This window comes from Heteronotia binoei, chromosome 16, assembly GCF_032191835.1.
Source record: "Heteronotia binoei isolate CCM8104 ecotype False Entrance Well chromosome 16, APGP_CSIRO_Hbin_v1, whole genome shotgun sequence".
Lineage (NCBI taxonomy): Eukaryota > Metazoa > Chordata > Lepidosauria > Squamata > Gekkonidae > Heteronotia > Heteronotia binoei.
In genome coordinates, this window is record NC_083238.1 from 59,251,972 (window position 1) to 59,270,830 (window position 18,859).

At 47.5% G+C, this 18,859-nt stretch overlaps 1 protein-coding gene across 1 annotated transcript in view; it reads right to left on the reverse strand.

The window, feature by feature from the left end:
* HECW2 (HECT, C2 and WW domain containing E3 ubiquitin protein ligase 2) overlaps positions 1-18,859 on the reverse strand; it is a 300,474-nt gene that overhangs the window by 108,340 nt on the left and 173,275 nt on the right. Inside the window, exons 6-8 of the mRNA XM_060256888.1 lie at positions 16,244-16,413; positions 8,771-8,913; positions 2,629-2,729 (exon numbers count right to left, since the gene is read on the reverse strand). Of these exons, the coding sequence (XP_060112871.1) occupies positions 2,629-2,729; positions 8,771-8,913; positions 16,244-16,413 (414 nt within the window). The remainder of the gene's footprint in view (positions 1-2,628; positions 2,730-8,770; positions 8,914-16,243; positions 16,414-18,859) is intronic.

Below are 18,859 nucleotides of genomic sequence, written 5' to 3' on the forward strand. Positions count from 1 at the left end.
GCTGATGCTGTTAGACCTGTCGGCAGCGTTCGACACGGTCGACCACCGGCTACTGACCCGCCGCCTCGCCGACATAGGGGTCAGGGGGCTGGCCTTACAATGGCTCTCCTCCTTCCTCAAAGGTCGGGGACAAACGGTGGCAATCGGGGGTGAGCTTTCCCGGAGGCGCACACTAGATTGTGGGGTGCCTCAGGGAGCAGTTCTCTCCCCGATGTTATTTAACATCTACATGCGCCCCCTTGCCCAGATTGCCCGGAGTTTTGGACTGGGCTGTCATCAATATGCGGATGACACCCAGCTCTATCTGCTAATGGATGGCCGGCCTGACTGCGTTCCAGTGAACTTAGACCGGGCACTGCAGGCCGTGGCAACTTGGCTTAGGCTGAGTGGGTTGAAGCTGAACCCGACGAAGACAGAGGTCCTTTGCGTGGGGCGCGGCGCTCTGGGAAGGGAAATACCTCTCCCGGTTTTTGACGGTGCGCCGTTGAAGGCGGCGGGCCGGGTCAAGAGCCTGGGAGTCCTACTGGAGCCTTCACTATCAATGGAGGCCCAGGTAGCGGCCACTGCCAAGTCGGCATTCTTCCACCTGAAGCGGGCAAGGCAGCTGGCTCCTTTCCTGGAGCGCCGGGACCTGGCAACAGTGATCCATGCGACGGTCACCTCAAGACTAGACTACTGCAATGCCCTCTACATGGGGCTGCCTTTGTGTCGAACCCGGAAGCTGCAGCTAGTGCAGAACGCAGCGGCCAGGCTGTTATTGGGACTCCCGAAATGGGAGCATATACAGCCGGGGCTGCGTGAACTGCACTGGCTGCCAGTTACATACCGGGTCCGATACAAAGTGCTGGTTATTACCTTTAAAGCCCTATATGGCCGAGGACCTGCCTACCTGAGGGACCGTCTCTCCCCATATGAGCCCCAAAGAGCACTGAGGTCGGCAGGGAAGAACACGCTGACTATCCCTGGGCCAAAGGAGGCGAAATTACAGAGTACACGGGCACGGGCCTTCTCTGTTATAGCCCCGTGCCTTTGGAATCAACTTCCGGAGGAGGTACGGGCCCTGCGGAATTTGGACCAATTCCGCAGGGCCTGTAAGACCATCCTTTTCAAGCAGGCGTTTGTAGAACTTGATAGGATGGCTGTTTAATTACCAACTATTTATCTAGTGACCCCTGCCATAATACAAGTGTACAGATAACATCAGGAAGATCACCGCCGTTTAAACTATGGAATGATCCAGACATTTGGAACTGGTTTTAGATTGTTGTTTTAAATCAATGTATAACTTAAATGTTGTTTTAAATTACCTTATATTGTATATTTTATATTGTATAATTTTATCGAACTCTTGTCAGCCGCCCTGAGCCTGCCTAGGCGGGGAGGGCGGGATATAAATAAAATTTATTATTATTATTATTATTATTATTATTATTAAATACACCAGGGGATTGGGGAAGATCACATTTAAAAAATAAACATGAAATTTAATTTACACAAATCAGTTCACACTTCAAAACAATTTAATTCTCCTGCCACCAGGAGAGGAAAACAGCACAGCAGACACACTACAACGAGCTGTTAGTGGGCATGCAGCAGGGAAGAAACACACGAACACACAAAACTGTCTTATATTGAATCTGAGAGGAAGGGGCTATCCAGCGCCTCACCTACTGCCTGGTCATTTAATCTGGAGACACCGGGGACTGAACCAGGGACCTTCTGTGTACCACGCAGATGTTCTACCTCTGAGCCGCAGTTCATAAGAACATAAGAGAAGCCATGTTGGATTAGGCTAGTGGCCCATCCAGTCACACAGTGCCCAAAACTGAGGTGTCATCAGGAGGTTCACCAGTGGGGCCACAACTCCAGAAGGCCTCCCAGTCTTGCCCCCCAAGCACCACAAATGCAGAGCATCACTACCCCAGACATAAGAATGTAAGAGAAGCCATGTTGGATCAGGCTAACGACCCAGCCAGTCTAACACTCTGTGTCACACAGTGGTGAAAACCCAGGTGCTATCAGGAGGTCCACCAGCGGGGCCAGAACTCTAGAAGCCCTCCCACTGTTGCCCCCCAAGCACCAAGAATACAGAGCGTCACTGCCCCAGACATAAGTGAAGCCACGTTGGATCAGGCCAATAGCTCATCCAGTCCAACACTCTGTCACACAGTGGCCAAAAACCCCAGGAGCCGTCAGGAGGTCCACCAATGGGGCCAGAACTCCAGAAGCCCTCCCAAAGTTGCCCCTCAAGCACCAAGAATACAGAGCATCACTGCCCCAAAATCCAACCTGGGACTTATGAATGCAAGAAACTGCCTTGCACTGAATCAGACCATGGGTCATCAGTGTTATGATTTTCACCAATGCTCTCTTTAACTTGGGAGAGCCTCGCCCCTTGCCCAGATGTGGCAGTACGCCATACCTATGAGCACCAAAAAAGACATGAAGAAACTGATACATCTCTTATGGCCTACTGACGTTGCGTCCATCTATTCTTTGATATCAAGGGGGACCGTAAAGCAAAACAGATAAACATACAAGCGATGGAGCTCCGAAGAGCTCATCGGCCAAACGTGCAGCATCTTCTCCGCAAAAGTCAGAACACACACATTCGCTGCCCAGTCTCACCTTCGTGAACAGAAGAGGTGATGTCGACTTTGAACTGGAGATAGCCGCTGACGTGGTCTGCCGGCAGCCTCCTGCCAAGGTTATAGCTGAGAATTTGGTCCCTGGGAAGTGAACAGTCAGTCCTTATTACAGCCCACGAGCCACACAGAAGCAGAACAAACAATGCCCAATTAATCAATTACCTCAACCTCTATCCCTGCTTACATCATTCAACCTAGCACAGCAGACAGTGAGAAGGATTTTAGGTTATCAGAGCAAATTGTACACAAGAATGATTTCAGCCCGTGTTTTCATAGCAGCGGGCGGAAGCGCAGCTGCCTGTATCACGATTCTTTAGTCAACTGCAGCCAATGAAATTTTTAAGAGGCTCTCTGCTCAGAAAATAGGGGGTTTTTTATCAACCCAAAGCAGATTCCAATAAATCTAAGCATGCACGACTGCACAAAATCGACAATGAGGTAATGCATGAATGCAGGGGTGAAATTCTAGCAGGAGCTCCTTTGCATATTAGGCCACACCCACCTGATGTAGCCAATCCTCTGAGAGCTTACAAAAAAGAGCCTCGTAAGCTCTCGGAGGATTGGCTACATCAGGGGTGTGTGGCCTAATATGCAAAGGAGCTCCTGCTAGAATTCCACCCTGCGAACCAGTGATTCAACTCCGTTATCAGAGCAGGGAGAAAATCTACGACTCAGCTTGAATCCTTCCTTTCTTCCTGTCACTGGTGAAGAGCAGTCTCTTAAAGAGTAACAAAATTTGTGGCAGGGTATGAGCTTTTGTGAGTCACTGCTAATTTCTTCAGCCAGAATGACTAGCTGAATCTGAAGAAGCGAGCAGTGACTCCCGAAAGCTCGCCCTCTGCCAGAAATTTCATTAGTCTCTTGGTATTTTCTGCTGTTACAGACAGACACGGAGACCCATCTTGATTTACTGGTGAACAGAATATTCAGGCCCTCTGTGTTTCAAACTAGACCAAATGATGGCGGAGGGGGTGGAGAGGAGAACTGAGTTGTGCTATGTTGCTATCAGTACACTTAAATTTCCCCAGCGGGACAGAACAGGGCCTCCCTTGGGAAGTTTGTGGTAGAAAACTTCTCTCCCTAGAGAGTGAGAATGTACTCCAAATGGGACCCATGCTTGCTTGGAAATCCCAGACAGAGGTGGACATCCAGGGGACACAAGGACTTAGTGATGTGGCGTTAGGCCCAACGTTCTTACCGCTGCACTTCCCTTGGCTCTCAAGTTTTAAATTATGGAATTTTATTAATTTATTATGTTTTTAACCTGCCCCTCCCAGAGAACCGTGCTAACAGCGTAACAGTACAATGACAATAATAAAACTATAACTGCAATAAAATCTGATTAATCCCGCCCCCCCCTCCAGAGTATGAAATAGTACAGCCTGTCTAACCATCTCCTAGTCCAAGAGTCTTGCTGCAGTGCCACCTGAACCGTCAGTTTTAATTATGTAATCCTCCTCCTCCCCACCCCCACCCCAGAATATGAAATGGTGCAGCCCATTTAGAATCATAGAGTTGGAAGGGACCTCCAGGGTCATCTAGTCCAACCCCCTGCACAATGCAGGAAACTCACAAACACCTCCCCCTAAATTCACAGGATCTTCATTGCTGTCAGATGGCCATCTAGCCTCTGCTTAAAAACCTCCAAGGAAGGAGAGCCCACCACCTCCCGAGGAGGAAGCCTGTTCCACTGAGGAACCACTCTAAACTCACAAGCGCCTTCCCCTAAATTCACAGGATCTTCATTGCTGTCAGATGGCCATCAAGCCTCTGTTGAAAAACCTCCAAGGAAGGAGAGCCCACCACCTCCCAAGGAGGAAGCCTGTTCCACTGAGGAACCGCTCTAACGGTCAGGAAGCTCTTCCTAATGTTGAGCTGGAAACTCTTTTGATTTCAACCCACTGGTTCTGGTCCTACCTTCCATTTTAACCATCTCAAAATCCTGCAATCTAATTTTGCTTCAAATGTCGATCAAGCCCCAGCATCTACATGCTGTCTGTTCACACTGGAGTTGCCAGGCCCACCTCCCTTGTGGAGGAAGGGGTCCCTGCTGCCAATCAACTGGCTGGGGGGGGGGGGCGCTTTCCTGGAAAAACAGCAAGGCCTAGTCAACGTTGCAGCGATGTGTCTATTGTCACTTCCAATGTGACCCAGAAGCGGCGACACTCTGGTCTTTGGACAAAAACTTTATGGTAGGAGCCAAATTTACCAGAGAGTTTTTGCCCAAATAGCAGAGTGTCACCCTGGCATTGTTGGGTGATGATAGCATTTCTGGGTTACAGTGGAAGAGATGTGGACACTTCGCTGCAACATGGGCTGGGCTTCCCCATCCCTCGCCGATTTCCAGGAGTTTCCTTATCACTACCCTTCCAGGAAGCCCCACCAAACAATGGGCACATCCACAAACCAATTGCCCTTTCATCACACCCCCTCCAGCCTAGAAATAGCAGCTCTCCAGCAGCCCTGGCTCCACTCAATGCACAGCAGCCAAGAAGGTCAGAGCGCCTGCTCCGGCTGCAACGCCACTGAGGATGTTCTCCGCAGCTGAGAACGAAACGTCTGGAAGGAAAACTTTCTCCAGTAGAACACGGCACTTGATCCCGAAAGATTCTACAAACCCTAATAGTCCACACTGCATCATTTTCAACGGGATATAAATTTGGAGGGGGATGGGAAGTGTATTCAGGCATTTGGTCAGTGTTGAAACATAGATCTGAATGGAGGTTCAGTTTACAACACTGTTTCTGATCCATTAAAGGAAGAGCTGTGATCCCTGATCAGATGGGATCACGTGGTCTGCAGAAATAAGTAGCAGCTGGGAAAGACCGGGAACGAGAAGACATGTGCATAGGTGCAAAAGAACTCAAATCTAGCTCTTCTATGTGCGGTGAGGGGGGGTCACTGGAAATTTCAGGCCTTTCCTCCCAATCCTGTTGTGCCACAAAAATCCAGCACTTACTAAGTGTGAAAGCAACATGGGGAAAAAAATATTATGTAACGCGGCACTAAAACTTTGCAGCCCAGATTAATGGATAAGGGAGAACAATCTCTTAACATCTAGAATATGTCGAGGTTTCAGAATCTTCGTACGTGGAAACATTCTGCCCCCCAGTGGCAGAATTTATATTATTTTCACATCTTTATTTCCTTTTGGGATCGGAAGACTGCAAATGCCCTGAGTGTATTTATAGCTTTAATCGCATGAATGACCTCCACGAGTTACCGTGTCAGGAGGATGTGTTTGAATATTCCATTTAACAAGCTCTTAAGGTGCATCTTCTGGAAGATTCGGTGCAAAATATCTTAACTTTTGGAAAAAGCACTCTTGGTTTTGATGGAAATAGCTGCCCAGACTTCGTCACGAGCAATCTCTGCTAAGCATAAAAAGAAGCCCCCCCAACCCCCTCCCCCCGTAACTTCACATGAGACCCTGGACTGGTGAACAACAACTGAGGGCAAACTGTCAACTATTTCCAATTTTTTTGCATCAAATTTTTTGTCAGAAATGGTCAAGGGAGAGGGGGGAAAAAGATTTTGGAGAACAGCTAAGCAAAGCAAATTGCATGAAAATTATAAATGTTTTAATGCTTATTATTCAAGCCCTGGTTATTAATTGCAGCTTCAACAGAGTTCCGGAAAAGCCCCCAAAGGCTAATAGCCATGTTCTTCTGTATGACGTGTGTGTGCATATCTGGCGTGCTGATTTCAAGATATAATCATCCTCGCCTTGATACACAATATCTTCGCATTTTTCAGTGATCCTATTAAGTCAAAAAGCTTCTTATTATAAATTAAAAATGTGATATTAAGCTCAGATTTATTAATTCCATATACAAAGCAACCTGACAAAATTATTAAACTGTTGACTAATGAGTATAAAGACTAAAGGTGACAAAAAAGGACCTAAATATATAATGGTCATGAAATTAATGAATGCAGGAGTATTGTCCTAACCATCACCCAAATAAATTCCATCTTTATTATTGATTTGCTGTGGAAACAGAAAATGTTTTTGATGATTTTGCACACTTCTATGAGAACTCATGCTTCATAAATCAACAGTCTGACAAAAAAACCCAAAAAAACAAACCACCCTATTAAGTTGTGAACAGGCGACATGTGGGGATATTGAGAGAAATATAGAAACCCAGAGAGCCAGTTTGGTGTATTGGTTAAGTGTGCGGACTCCTAACTGGGAGAACCAGGTTTGATTCCCCACTCCTCCACTTGCACCTGCTGGAATGGCCTTGGGTTAGCCATAGCTCTCACCGGAGTTGTTCTTGAAAGTGCAGCTTCTGGGAGAGCCCTCTCAGCCCCACCCACCTCACAGGGTGTCTATTGTGGGGGGAGAAGATATGGGTCAGGGGTGGCCAACGGTAGCTCTCCAGATGTTTTTTGCCTACAATTCCCATCAGCCCCAGCCATTGGCCATGCTGGCTTGGGCTGATGGGAGTTGTAGGCAAAAAACATCTGGAGAACTACCGTTGGCCACCCCTGATATAGGAGATTGTAAGCTGCTCTGAGACTCTGATTCAGAGAGAAGGGCGGGGTATAAATCTACAGTCTTCTTCTTCTTCAGAGCTGGAAGGGATCTCAAGGGTTATCTAGTCCAGTGGCTCCCAACCTTTTTAGCACCAGGGACCAGTTTTGTGGAAGACAATTTTTATATGGACTGGGGCAGGGGGCAGTGCTGGGGTTTTTGGAGGGAGGCCGCGCTGCCTCTTTCGCCCTCCCATGTCCTAGGCGGGCAGGGGCGGTGCAACACCTCTGCCTTGCTCCATGGTCCAGTTGCTAGCAGGCCACGGACCGGTACTGGTCCATGGCTCGGTGGTTGGGGACCCCTGATCTGGTCCAACTTTCTGCCAGCACAGGAGATTCACAACTATCTTCCCTCCCCCCAGTCCCCCAATGACCCTCTGCTCTACACCCAGAAGAAGGTAAAAAACCTCCAAGGATCCCTGACTAATCTGACCTGAAGAAAAACTCCTTCCTGACCCCCAAGTGGTGATTGGCAGTTCCCTGGTTGTGTAAGAAAAGGCCACGAGAACTAAGCACTGATGCAGCCCTTACTGAGTCATAGATCAGCATTGGTGTCAGACGGCCATCTAGCCTCTGTTTGAAAACCTCCAAAGGAGGAGAGCCCACCACCTCCCTTGGAGGCCATTTCCACTGAGGAACCACTGCAAAAGTCAGGAAGTTCCTCCTAATGTTTAACCAAAAACGCTTCTGATTGAATGTCAGTTCATTGGTTCTGGTTCGACCTTCTGAGGCCACAGAAAACAACTCCACTCCCTCCTGTATATGACAGCCCTTCAAATACTTGAAGATGGTTATCATATCAACTCTTAATCATCTCCTCTCCAGGCTAAACATATCAGCTCCTTCAGTCTTTCCTCAGAGGACTCGGCCTCCAGACCACTCACCATCTTTGTTGGGGAGATATCAAGATTCAGGTGGGGTAGCCGTGTTGGTCTGAAGCAGCAAAACACAGTTTGAGTCCATTGGCACCTTTAAGACCAACAAAGGTTAATTCTGGGTACAGGTTCTTGTGTGCCTGCTTATAAAAAGGTAAAGGTAGTCCCCTGTGCAAGCACCAGTCATTTCCGACTCTGGGGTGACGTTGCTTTCACAATGTTTTCGCAGCAGACTTTTTACGGGGTGGTTTGCCATTGCCTTCCCCAGTCATCTACACTTTCCCCTCAGCAAGCTGGGTACTCATTTTACCGACCTCGGAAGGATGGAAGGCTGAGTCAACCTCGAGCCAGCTACCTGAACCAGCTTCCGCTGGGATTGAACTCAAGTCGTGAGCAGAGAGCTCGGACTGCAGTCCGGCAGCTTTACCTCTCTGCATCACGGGGCACTATATGGGGCTCTATGCCTGCTTATACCCAGAATTAAACTTTGTTGGTCTTAAAGGTGCCACTGGACTCAAACTTTGTTCTCAAGAGAAATTTAGATTTTGAAAAGAAATAAATTCAAAACTCAGCTGTAAGACTGCCAAAAAATTGACCTCCCTTTCAAAGCAGTTGCATAGGAGTACAACTAAGATTTGCTTGGAAAATACAACCTTCCTTTTCCTTTTGACTGATGCAAAACAATCAACGAAAGAATCTTAAGTTTACCCAATTGCATTCCTTTCCAGCAGCCTCTGGACTGGAATCGTGAGCTTCCCGAGAAAGCGTTTGATGATTGGCCGACTCTTGGCAAATTTATCTTTGATCTCGATTTCCAAGACATCCGTTAGAAGCGCGACAAAAGAATATTTCTGGAAAGGAAAAACAACAACGTATATTGTATATCACATCCATAAAGCATATATGGCTCATGATCACCCACGAAGAGCACACGCGGGTGGAAGGAAATGTCATCAGGTTGAAGTCAACTTATGGCGACTCTACGGGCAAGAGATGAACAGAAGTGGTCTGCCATTGCCTGCCTCTGTGTAGCAACCCTGTAGAAAATGGCTGCTTCGGTGGGCGGACTCTATGTAATTGTAACCCATCAAGTCCCTCCCCTCCCCAAACCCCGCCCCTCTCAGGCCCCACCCCCAAAATCTCCAGATATTTCCCAAACTCAAGAGCTGGTAAAGTCCATATTCTTCTAAACATTCCAATTCCAACATTCTTCTAAAGTCCAATTACTTCAGCAATCACAATCAACGCGGAGAAGAAGAAAGGGCAGATCGTCACTTTTTTGCATCAGGCCTGCTCCCAGGACGATTAATTAACAACAACAATCCCCAAAAGGTACAAGCTCAGATTATCCTGCGCATTTTAAAATTTCCAAGAATCCATCAGGACGGTCTCAGAAGGAATAATCGGAAGAAATTTCAGGCAAAGGCAACAGCCGCACGAATACATTTTGTTTGCTCAGCGCCGCACAGAACGCCACAATACCCAGAGGAGGAGAAAATAGCGTGCATTCGAAGTAAATGTATCATCGCTGCAGAAATAAGCCGCGAGGGAGGGGAAATGTAGGACAATGAAAGAAGAGAGTTTCACTCAAGGAAGTGATAATCCAATTACCCTACTTTCTGCATGGTTTGAGAAACAGAAGCCGTATCTCTCGAAATACCTGAGGGTTCGCATCTGTGGCCTTTGAAGCAGTTTCGCTCAGACTCTTGTTAGAGGTGTAGAATTTCAAACTCTATTCCTTCGGGACCCCCCCTAGGGTTGCCAAGTTCCCCCCCCCCCATTCACTGGCGAGGGGTAGGGGGATAAGATCGCCAAATCCATGCTGACAAACTCCTAGTGATTTGGGAATGGAGCCTGGGGAAGGCAGATACCTCAGTGGGGTACAATGCCGAAGAGTCCACCCCAAACACCCACGTTCTCCAGGGAAACTGAGGTATGTAGTCTGGAAGTGAGCTGGAATCCTGGAGGTTAGTTCTCTCTAAGGTTAGTTCGAAGATTAGTTGGATGGGAAAAACTGCTGAGAAAGACTCAGGAAGACTCGTGACTGAGGAAGGTGTGGCCGAAACTGGTCTCCTATTATTCCTTCTCTGAGGATTTATTTCCATGAAAAAACAGTATTCTAAGTACTGGAATCTGGACTGTATCAGAGATTTTTGTACACTGGAACTTTTTGCATTCTTTATGTAATTTTGTTGCATTGTGTCTTTAAATGATATTTCTTTAAGAATATTGTATGTGCTACTCGGGTACATTGTAATTTTTTGCTCTTTTTGGCCCAGGCTTATACAACAGAAGCGGCCCCGTGGCGCAGAGTGGTAAAGCAGCAGTACTGCAGTACTGTGATCTGAACTCTCTGCTCATGACCTGAGTTCTATCCCAGCTGGGTTCAGTAGCTGGCCCAAGGTTGACTCAGCCTTCCATCCTTCCGAGGTTGGTCAAATGAGTCCCCAGCTTGCTGGGGGGAAAGTGTAGACGACTGGGGAAGGCAATGGCAAACCACCCCGTAAAAAGCCTGCCGTGAAAACGTTGCAAAACCAACGTCACCCCAAAGTCAGAAACGACTGGTGCTTGCATAGGAGACCTTTCCTATACAATAGAGCAGGGGTGGCTAACAGTAGCTTTCCAGATGTTATTTGCCTATAACTCCCATCAGCCCCAGCCATTGTCCATGCTGGTTGGGGCTGATGGGAGCTGTAGGCAAAAAACATCTGGAGAGCTACCCTTGGCCACCCCTGCAATAGAGTGATTAACAGACATTCTTACATTTTGATGTATGACTGCTTTATTGCTTTCTCATGCTCATGCTACCCAGATCAAAAGTTTGCTCAATTTGTTAATTTTACTATTCTGTCCGTGGATCTTCAATTTGTCCCATCTTGCATTCTGAACCATTGCCTACCAGCTCTATGTAGCTCTGCTCACTGGACCTGATTCCTTGTCTGATGAAGTGCGCTTGGAGCACACGAAAGCTTACGTTCTGAGTAAAACTTTGTTGGTCTTAAAGGTGAACTTGACTCCTGCTTTGTTCTACTGCTTCAGACCAACACGGCTGCCCGCTTGGATCTACCCTCTCTAAGTTTCTAATCCTCACTTCTGAAGGTAAAAGTCTGAATAAATAGTGGGCAAATATATAACATTTCTCAAGGGCTGGATTTTTTTAAAAAAAATATATATACTTTTAAAGACATCCATTTCTGAATACTGTCATCAAGGCTGAGCCTAGACTATCTGGCAGCCTAGACAAGGCTAACATCTAGAGCCCCTCCCCACTGATAATGTCTTCGAGTCACATGGGATGCACCCAATTCAGCACCCCCAAGAGGCCAGCACCCTAGGCGATTGTCTAGTTTGCCTAGTGGCAGGGTCGGCCCTGACTGTACGAAACTGCACAGCACATCTACAAACTTTGAGGTTGTCCAGGGCTTTTTTTGCAGCAGGAATTCCTTTGCATATTAGGTCACACGCCCCTGATGCAGCCAATCCTCCAAGAGCTTACAAGGCTCTTAGTACAGGGCCTGCTGTAAACTCCAGGTGGATTGGCTACATCAGGGGTGTGTGGCCTCATAGGCAAAGGAGTTCCTGCTACAACCCACCCCCCGAGTTTGTCTGATGTGTGTGTGTGAGGGGGGATGTATTACTCAAACGCAGCCAGCTTCTACAAATAAGATATGGCTCTTGGTGGTTTCAGTGTTCCCTAATGACGCCCAAAGCTGAAATTAGGTGCATCTAAGGTTGCCAATCCCCAGGAGGGGGCAGGGGATCCCCCGGTTTGGAGGCCCTCCCCCTGCTTCAGGGTCATCAGAAAGCAGGGGGAGGGGAGGGAAATATCTGCTGGGCACTCCGTTATTCCCTTTGGAGACTTATTCCTATAGGAAATAATAGAGAATTGATCCATGGGTATCTGGGGCTCTGGGGGGGGGGGTTTAGATAGAGGCACCAAATTTTTAGCATAGCATCCCATGCCTCTCCCCAAAATACTCCCCAAGTTTCAAAATGATTGGACCAGAGGGTCCAGTTCTATGAGCCCCCAAAGAAGGTGACCCTATCCGACAATAATCCTACGAAAGGAAGGCATTTAAAAAGGCATGCGGTCCCTTTAAATGTGACAGCCAGAACTCCCTTTGGAGCTCAGTTGTGCTTGTCCCACCCTTGCTCCTGGCTCCACCCCCAAAGTCCCCAGATATTTCTTGAATTGGACTTGGCAGCTCTAGGTGCATCATAAACATGTGCATGAAATCAGCAGCGGCTCGTGAGAGCTCACCCCCGGCTACAGATTTCGTTCGTCTTTCGTTACTCTTGTTCTTTTCTCCTGCTACGGGGCAGACTAACAGGGCAACCCATCTTGATCTATCTGCATGGAATATTGCTTACCTACCCTTCCGTGGGCAGAGTGCAGTCTACCGTGGCAGATCCGGAGGCTGGGGCGCTGAGGTGGAAGAAGGAACCCCCAGCAGTGGAAGCCATGATGGTGTCACGGCTGAGCTGAACGGGGGAAGTGAACCTGGTTGCCCAGGCAACGAGGGAGCAAACGGGAGGCTGGATGCAGACGCAGCTGCCGGAGAAGACGGGCCCCGTTGCCAGGGCATTGGTGAACCACGCTTGGGTCCCATGGGGGGCGGGGGGGAAGGCTTCATGAGAGATTAAGAGGATGCTAGGTGCACAGAAGGCACACACAGCTGCTTTTGAAACCAGACCACAGCATGACAAGGAAGATGGGAGTGAGAAAATGGCAGACTCCAGGGAAATCCTTAGCTACGACAGGAATAATTCAGCATCACACTGAAGTACATCCCTTCAGACTATGCACAGAACCACCCCCACCCCAAAACAGAAGCCACAAGAAACACTCATGAATCCATTGCTGAACCTTATCTGATAACTTCACGTCCTGAAGAAGAAGAAGACCGTAGATTTATACCCCGCCCTTCTCTCTGAATCAGAATCTCAGAGCGACTTACAATCTCCTTTATCTTCTTCCCCCACAACAGACACCTTGTGAGGTAGGTGGGGCTGAGAGAGCTCTTTCAAAAGCTGCCCTTTCGAGGACAACTCCTGCAATAGCTGTGGCTGATCCAAGGCCATTCCAGCAGCTGGAAGTGGAGGAGTGGGGAATCAAACCCGGGTCTCCCAGATAAGAGTCAGTACATTTAACTACTACCCCAAACTGGCTCTCTTGAGCCACTTCTGTCTGACATTGAGGTAGGTACATCCCGCCCCCCCCCCCCGCCAAAAAAGCAGAAGCCACGAGAAACACTCTTACATCCATTGCTGAACCTTATCGGGTAACTTCAATATCCTGAAGGGTATCTGGGTATCTAACCAGGGTTACCTACTTTATTACCAACCTGAGCCAGATGGCCCAAGGTAGGCCCTCCTTATTCTAGAGCAGGGGTGGCCAATGGTAGCTCTCCAGATGTTTTTTGCTTACAACTCCCATTAGCCCCAGCCATTGGCCATGCTGGCTGGGGCTGATGGGAGTTGTAGGCAAAAAAAATCTGGAGAGCTACCGTTGGCCACCCCTGCTCTAGGGACAGCCCCCAATATGGATGGCCGAAGCTATCCCAATATCTTCTGTGTCGGGCTTTCCCCATGGAAGTCCTCATGCTGCGCAGAGGCGGGCAGTAGAAAATCGCTTCTGTTCACCATAGAATCAGAGAGTCAGAAGGGACCTCCAGGGTCATCTAGCCAACCCCCTGCACAATGCAGGCAATTCACAAATACATCTTCCCAACACATACGCACCAGCAGGGGTGGAATTCTAGCAGGCACTCCTTTGCATATTAGGCCACACACCCCGATGTAGCCAATCCTCCAAGAGCTTAAAGGGCTCTTCGTACAGGGCCTACTGTAAGCTCCAGAGAGACTGGCTACAACAGGGGTGTGTGGCCTAAGGTGCAAAGCTCCTGCTAGAATTCCACCCTTGCACACCAGTATTCGCTCTAAGCTGAGTTTGTGTGTGCTAGCTCACAGTTTTTTTACCCTCCGGCTCACATATTTTTGTCTTAGCTCAGGAAAAAAATGGCCCCAGAGCAAACTAATTTATGCAGTAGCCGAATCATTCACTCATGACTTCCATGCCAGTAGCTCACGAAGCAGAATTTTTGCTCAAAAGACTCCACAGCTTAGAGGGAACGTTGCCAGGGACCCCTGTTCCATGCCCGGAAAATGGCAAAAGACCTCCGGGATTCCTGGCCAAACTGGTCTGGAGAAAAACTATTTCCTGACTTCCGGATCATCTCTTGCCTTGGAAACCCTACAGCAGGGGGGTCAAACTCATTTGTTATGAGGGCCGGATCTGACATAAATGAGACCTTGTTGGGCCAGGCCATGTGTGTAGCTATTTTAAGATTAGGTAGCAGAGATATAAACTTTATAAAGGACACAGACAAACAATTTTTTAAAAAAATTGGAAAAAAGGGAGGAGCCTCAGCCAATGGGGAAAATAGAGTTTTTGCTCCGTAGCTCCTGTGTGATTGAGCAAGCCTTGCAAAGCAAGCTGTTATGCAGAAGAAAGCAAGAGAGAGGGAGAAGGAAGCAGACGAGTCAGTTGCTCAGGGGCCTGATAGGAGCCCTCCGGGGGCCTGATTCAGCCCCAAACCGCATGTTTGACACCCCTGCCCTACAGGTTCATCATTGTCAGCTGCACTTGACTGCATTTTTCACCACCGCTTTCTGATAGTCCCAGCTTTCCAATAAAACCTCTACACAGGGGTGTCAAACTCATTTCTTAGGAGGGCTGGATCTGACCTAAATAAGACCTTGTCGGGTCAGGTCAGGCCATGTCGGGCTGGGCCGTGTGTGTTCCTATTTAAGATTAGGTAGCAGAGAGATAAACTTTTTAAAGGATACACACAAACACGACTAAAGATTTTTTGTTAAAAAAACCCCCTTAAAATAAAACATACTTAAAACATTAGCACTTGTTAGTCTTAAAGGTGCTTTCTTTGTACTTCTCCTGTGGGATCCAGGGAACTGGGCAAAGGAAGCTCTGGCTCTTTCCTTCCTTCCCCAGGGGACCAGGAGGGGGAGGAGCCTCAGCCAATGGAGAAAATAGAGGCTTTGCAAAGCAAGCTGTTATGCAGAAGGAAGCAAGAGAGAGGGAAAAGGAAGAAGATGACAGCCAGTTGCTCGGGAGCCTGATTTGGCCCCCAGGCTGCGTGTTTGACACCCTTGCTTCTACAACATCCGCACTTAGAAAATGGAGACATCTTCCTCCATGGGAACAGCCACTGGATTCATTAAAAAAAAAAAAAAAGTTTAAGCTGTGAAAACACAGACTGCAAGTTTTCAAAATACGAAAATCATCACCCATGCAATCTACTTGCTATGAAAATGCTATGATGTTTGTACACTGTTCTCCGATCCCCCCCTCCTCCTCCCAGCTCGGCAGAATAAGGGTTTCTCTCCTCTTCTGTTTCATCACCAACCACTCCTCTGTTACAAAATCTTTGTCACAAAACAGGGGGGAGCAAGTGGCCTTCTAGGTAGGGTTGTCAACCTTCAGATGGGGTCTGAAGATTATTACTGCAGTATTATGATTGCTCTCCAGACTACAGAGATCAGCTGTCCTACAGAAAATGGCTGCTGAGGCCCCTCCCCTCCCTAAACTGCGCCTCCTCCAGACTCCACCCCCAAAATCTCCATGTATTTCCCAACCCAGAGCTGGCAGCCTGACTTTTTGGTGCATATAACCTATTTACCTGACAGAAGACTAGCGCTTTTCTCCAACTGTACCATCAGGGAGCTGTGCTAAATTCACACACAAATGAGAGTTACGTAGAGCAATATTAAAAACTGTGCATAACCCTTTTTTAGGGAGACAGGATAGTCTCACATTCAGGGTCATCTTCCTTTCAGGTAAATTCGGTAATGTCTGGTTAGAGCCTTATTCTTAAGAATTGTTCTGTTGTGAAAATAGCTGCTAATTAAAAGTCTGTGTTGCTTCCAGGAGCCCGTGGCATTAGCAACAGATCCCAAACCTTTCTGTCAATGGAAAACAGGGAGAAAAAAAATCAGACACACATAATATTTCCACCCAACGAACAGGCTTCTTAGAACAATTTATATAACCAGCCATAAAAATCAGCGCACAAATGCAGGGAAAGGGGGAAATTAATATCCACATAGAAGAAAATATTAAGACTGTTGCCCTACGGCAGCAAGAATGAAACCATCCGTTACCTCTCTGTGCCAAATAGGATTTGTTGTGTTACTGATGATGGTGGAGCGTCTTTCCTGACCATGGTGGGCAAATGTAGGGAAGGTGCTCTTTTTCCCGGGATGGATAGACATCTTTAAGTACGGGTCTGGATTGAAGAACATCCCCTTTTTAAGTCCGACTGCTCTAAGATCTTAAGAACATAAAAGAACAGGTCTTAAGAACATAAGAACAAAAAAGAACCTACGAAAAGCCATGTTGGATCAGGCCAATAGCCCATCCAGTCCAGCACTCTGTGTCACACAGTGGCCAAAAAAACCCCAGGTGCCCTCAAGAGGTCCACCAGCAGGACCAGGACACCAGAAACCCTCCTACTGTGGCTCCCCAAGAACCAAAAATACAGAGCATCACTTGCCCCAGATAGAAGAACAGAAGAGAAGCCGTGTTGTATCAGGTCAAGGGCCCATCCAGTCCAACACTGTGTCACACAATAGCCCAAACCCCCAAGTGCCATCAGGAGGTCCATCAGTGGGCCAGGACACTAGAAGCCCTCCAATGTGCCCCCCAAGCACCAAGAATACAGAGCTTCACTGCCCCAGACATAAGAACATAAGAGAAGCCATGTTGGATCGGGCCAATGGCCCATCTAGTCCAACACTCTGTGCCAAAAAAAACCCAGGTGCCATCAGGAGGTCCATCAGTGGGGCCAGGACACTAGAAGCCCTCCCACTGTAGCCCCTCCCATCAGGGACAATGGGACAAGCCTGCGACAAAACTGAGAATCCAGAGAAGCCCTATGTCACATGGAATATTCACGATATTTGTGAACGGGGTTTTTCTTCTTCCTTCTCTATTTGTGAGTTCGAAATACTTCTCTCATTTTATATGATAAACACCAACAACTGATAAAGGTTATAGGACTAAAGAAATGTACATCAATGTAAGGTAGCAGATTCATATCAGGTAGGGTAAATGTAGAACCCCTGTGCAAGTGCTGAGTCGTTACTGATCCACAGGATGACATCACATCACGACACTTACTTGGTAGACTTTTTCTTACAGGGTGGTTTGCCATTGCCTTCAGTCATCTACACCAGGGATCCCTAACCCCTGGGCCGTGGACCGGTACCGGTCCACGGCCTGTTAGCAACCAGGCCGTGAGTTGTATGATTATTTCATTATATATTACAATGTAATAATAAGACGACAACATTGGATTTATATCCTGCCCTTCACTTCGAATTTCAGAGTCTCAGAGTGGCTCACAATCTCTTTTACCTTCCTCTCCCACAACAGACACCCTGTGAGGTGGGTGGGGCTGAGAGAGCGCTCACAGAAGCCGCCCTTTCAAGGACAGCTCTGAGAGAGCCATGGCTGACCCAAGGCCATTCCAGCAGCTGCAAGTGGAGAAGCAGGGAATCAAACCCAGTTCTTCCAGATAAGAGTCCACACACTTAACCACACACCAAACTAATAGAAATAAAGTGCACAATTGTATCATCCTGAAACCATCACCCCACTCGGTCCGTGGAAAAATGGTCTTCCACAAAACCGGTCCCTGGTGCCAAAAAGGTTGGGGACCACTGATCTACACTTTCCCCACAGCAAGCTGGGCAGTCATTTTACCAACCTCATTAGGATGGAAGGCTGAGTCAACCATGAGCCGGCTACCTGAACTCAGCTTCCGCTGGGATCGAACTTAGGTCATGAGCAGAGCTTGGACTGTAGTACTGCAGCTTACCACTCCGTGCTGCGGGGTCCTTCACATTGGGTATCTATAGTTACTTGAATCACTTGAATGATTCATTTTAAAATGGCATTTCTTAAACGTGTATGTTTTCTCAGGGGTGAAATTCTAGCAGGAGCTCCTTTGCATATTAGGCCACACACCCCTGATGCAGCCAATCCTCCTGGAGCTTACAGTAGACCCTGGAATAAGAGCCCTGTAAGCCCTTGGAGGATTGGCTACATCAGGGGTGTGTGGCCTAATATGCAAAGGAGCTCCTGCTAGAATTCTACCCCTGCATTTTCTTTTTATTAATACTTGTCCAGTTTGGTGCACTACAATGCAGGTCAGATGGTGGGAAATGTTCATTTGTACAGTGTTGAAATGTCCGATAAAACATTTGCATACTGCTGATTGAAGGAATTAGCCAAATAAAGGCATCACCATCATCCAATCTCAGCTTCAGGCAAGAGAATGTCGCGTACACAGCTGGGTTTAACATACAAATTTCTGATTAATGTACTATTAAAAAGTTAATAACGTGCCAATAATAAAGAAAACATTCATTCCTAGAGGCAAAAGGTGCACTCTGAGGGCATTTATACAGATTTAGTGGAAGACCAAGACGTTCTAGGAAACTGTCAGAACCAAAGACCATTGTGCTTTCCACAAACTGGCCTGCATCGACAGTCAACTAATCCTCTAATAGCAGCAACAACACATGTCTGTTTGATCTTGTGACAAACCGGGAAAGCACAGCTGTTCTGATATCAAACCCCACAACAGTTTCAGCTTGCCCTTTGAAATATATAAGTATCAGGATCAAGCATGTGGGCAGATTTCAGAGTTTGGCTACAGGGCATGCTAATTTCCAGAAGTCAAGAGATTCAACGTGCTTCAAAATAGTCTATAG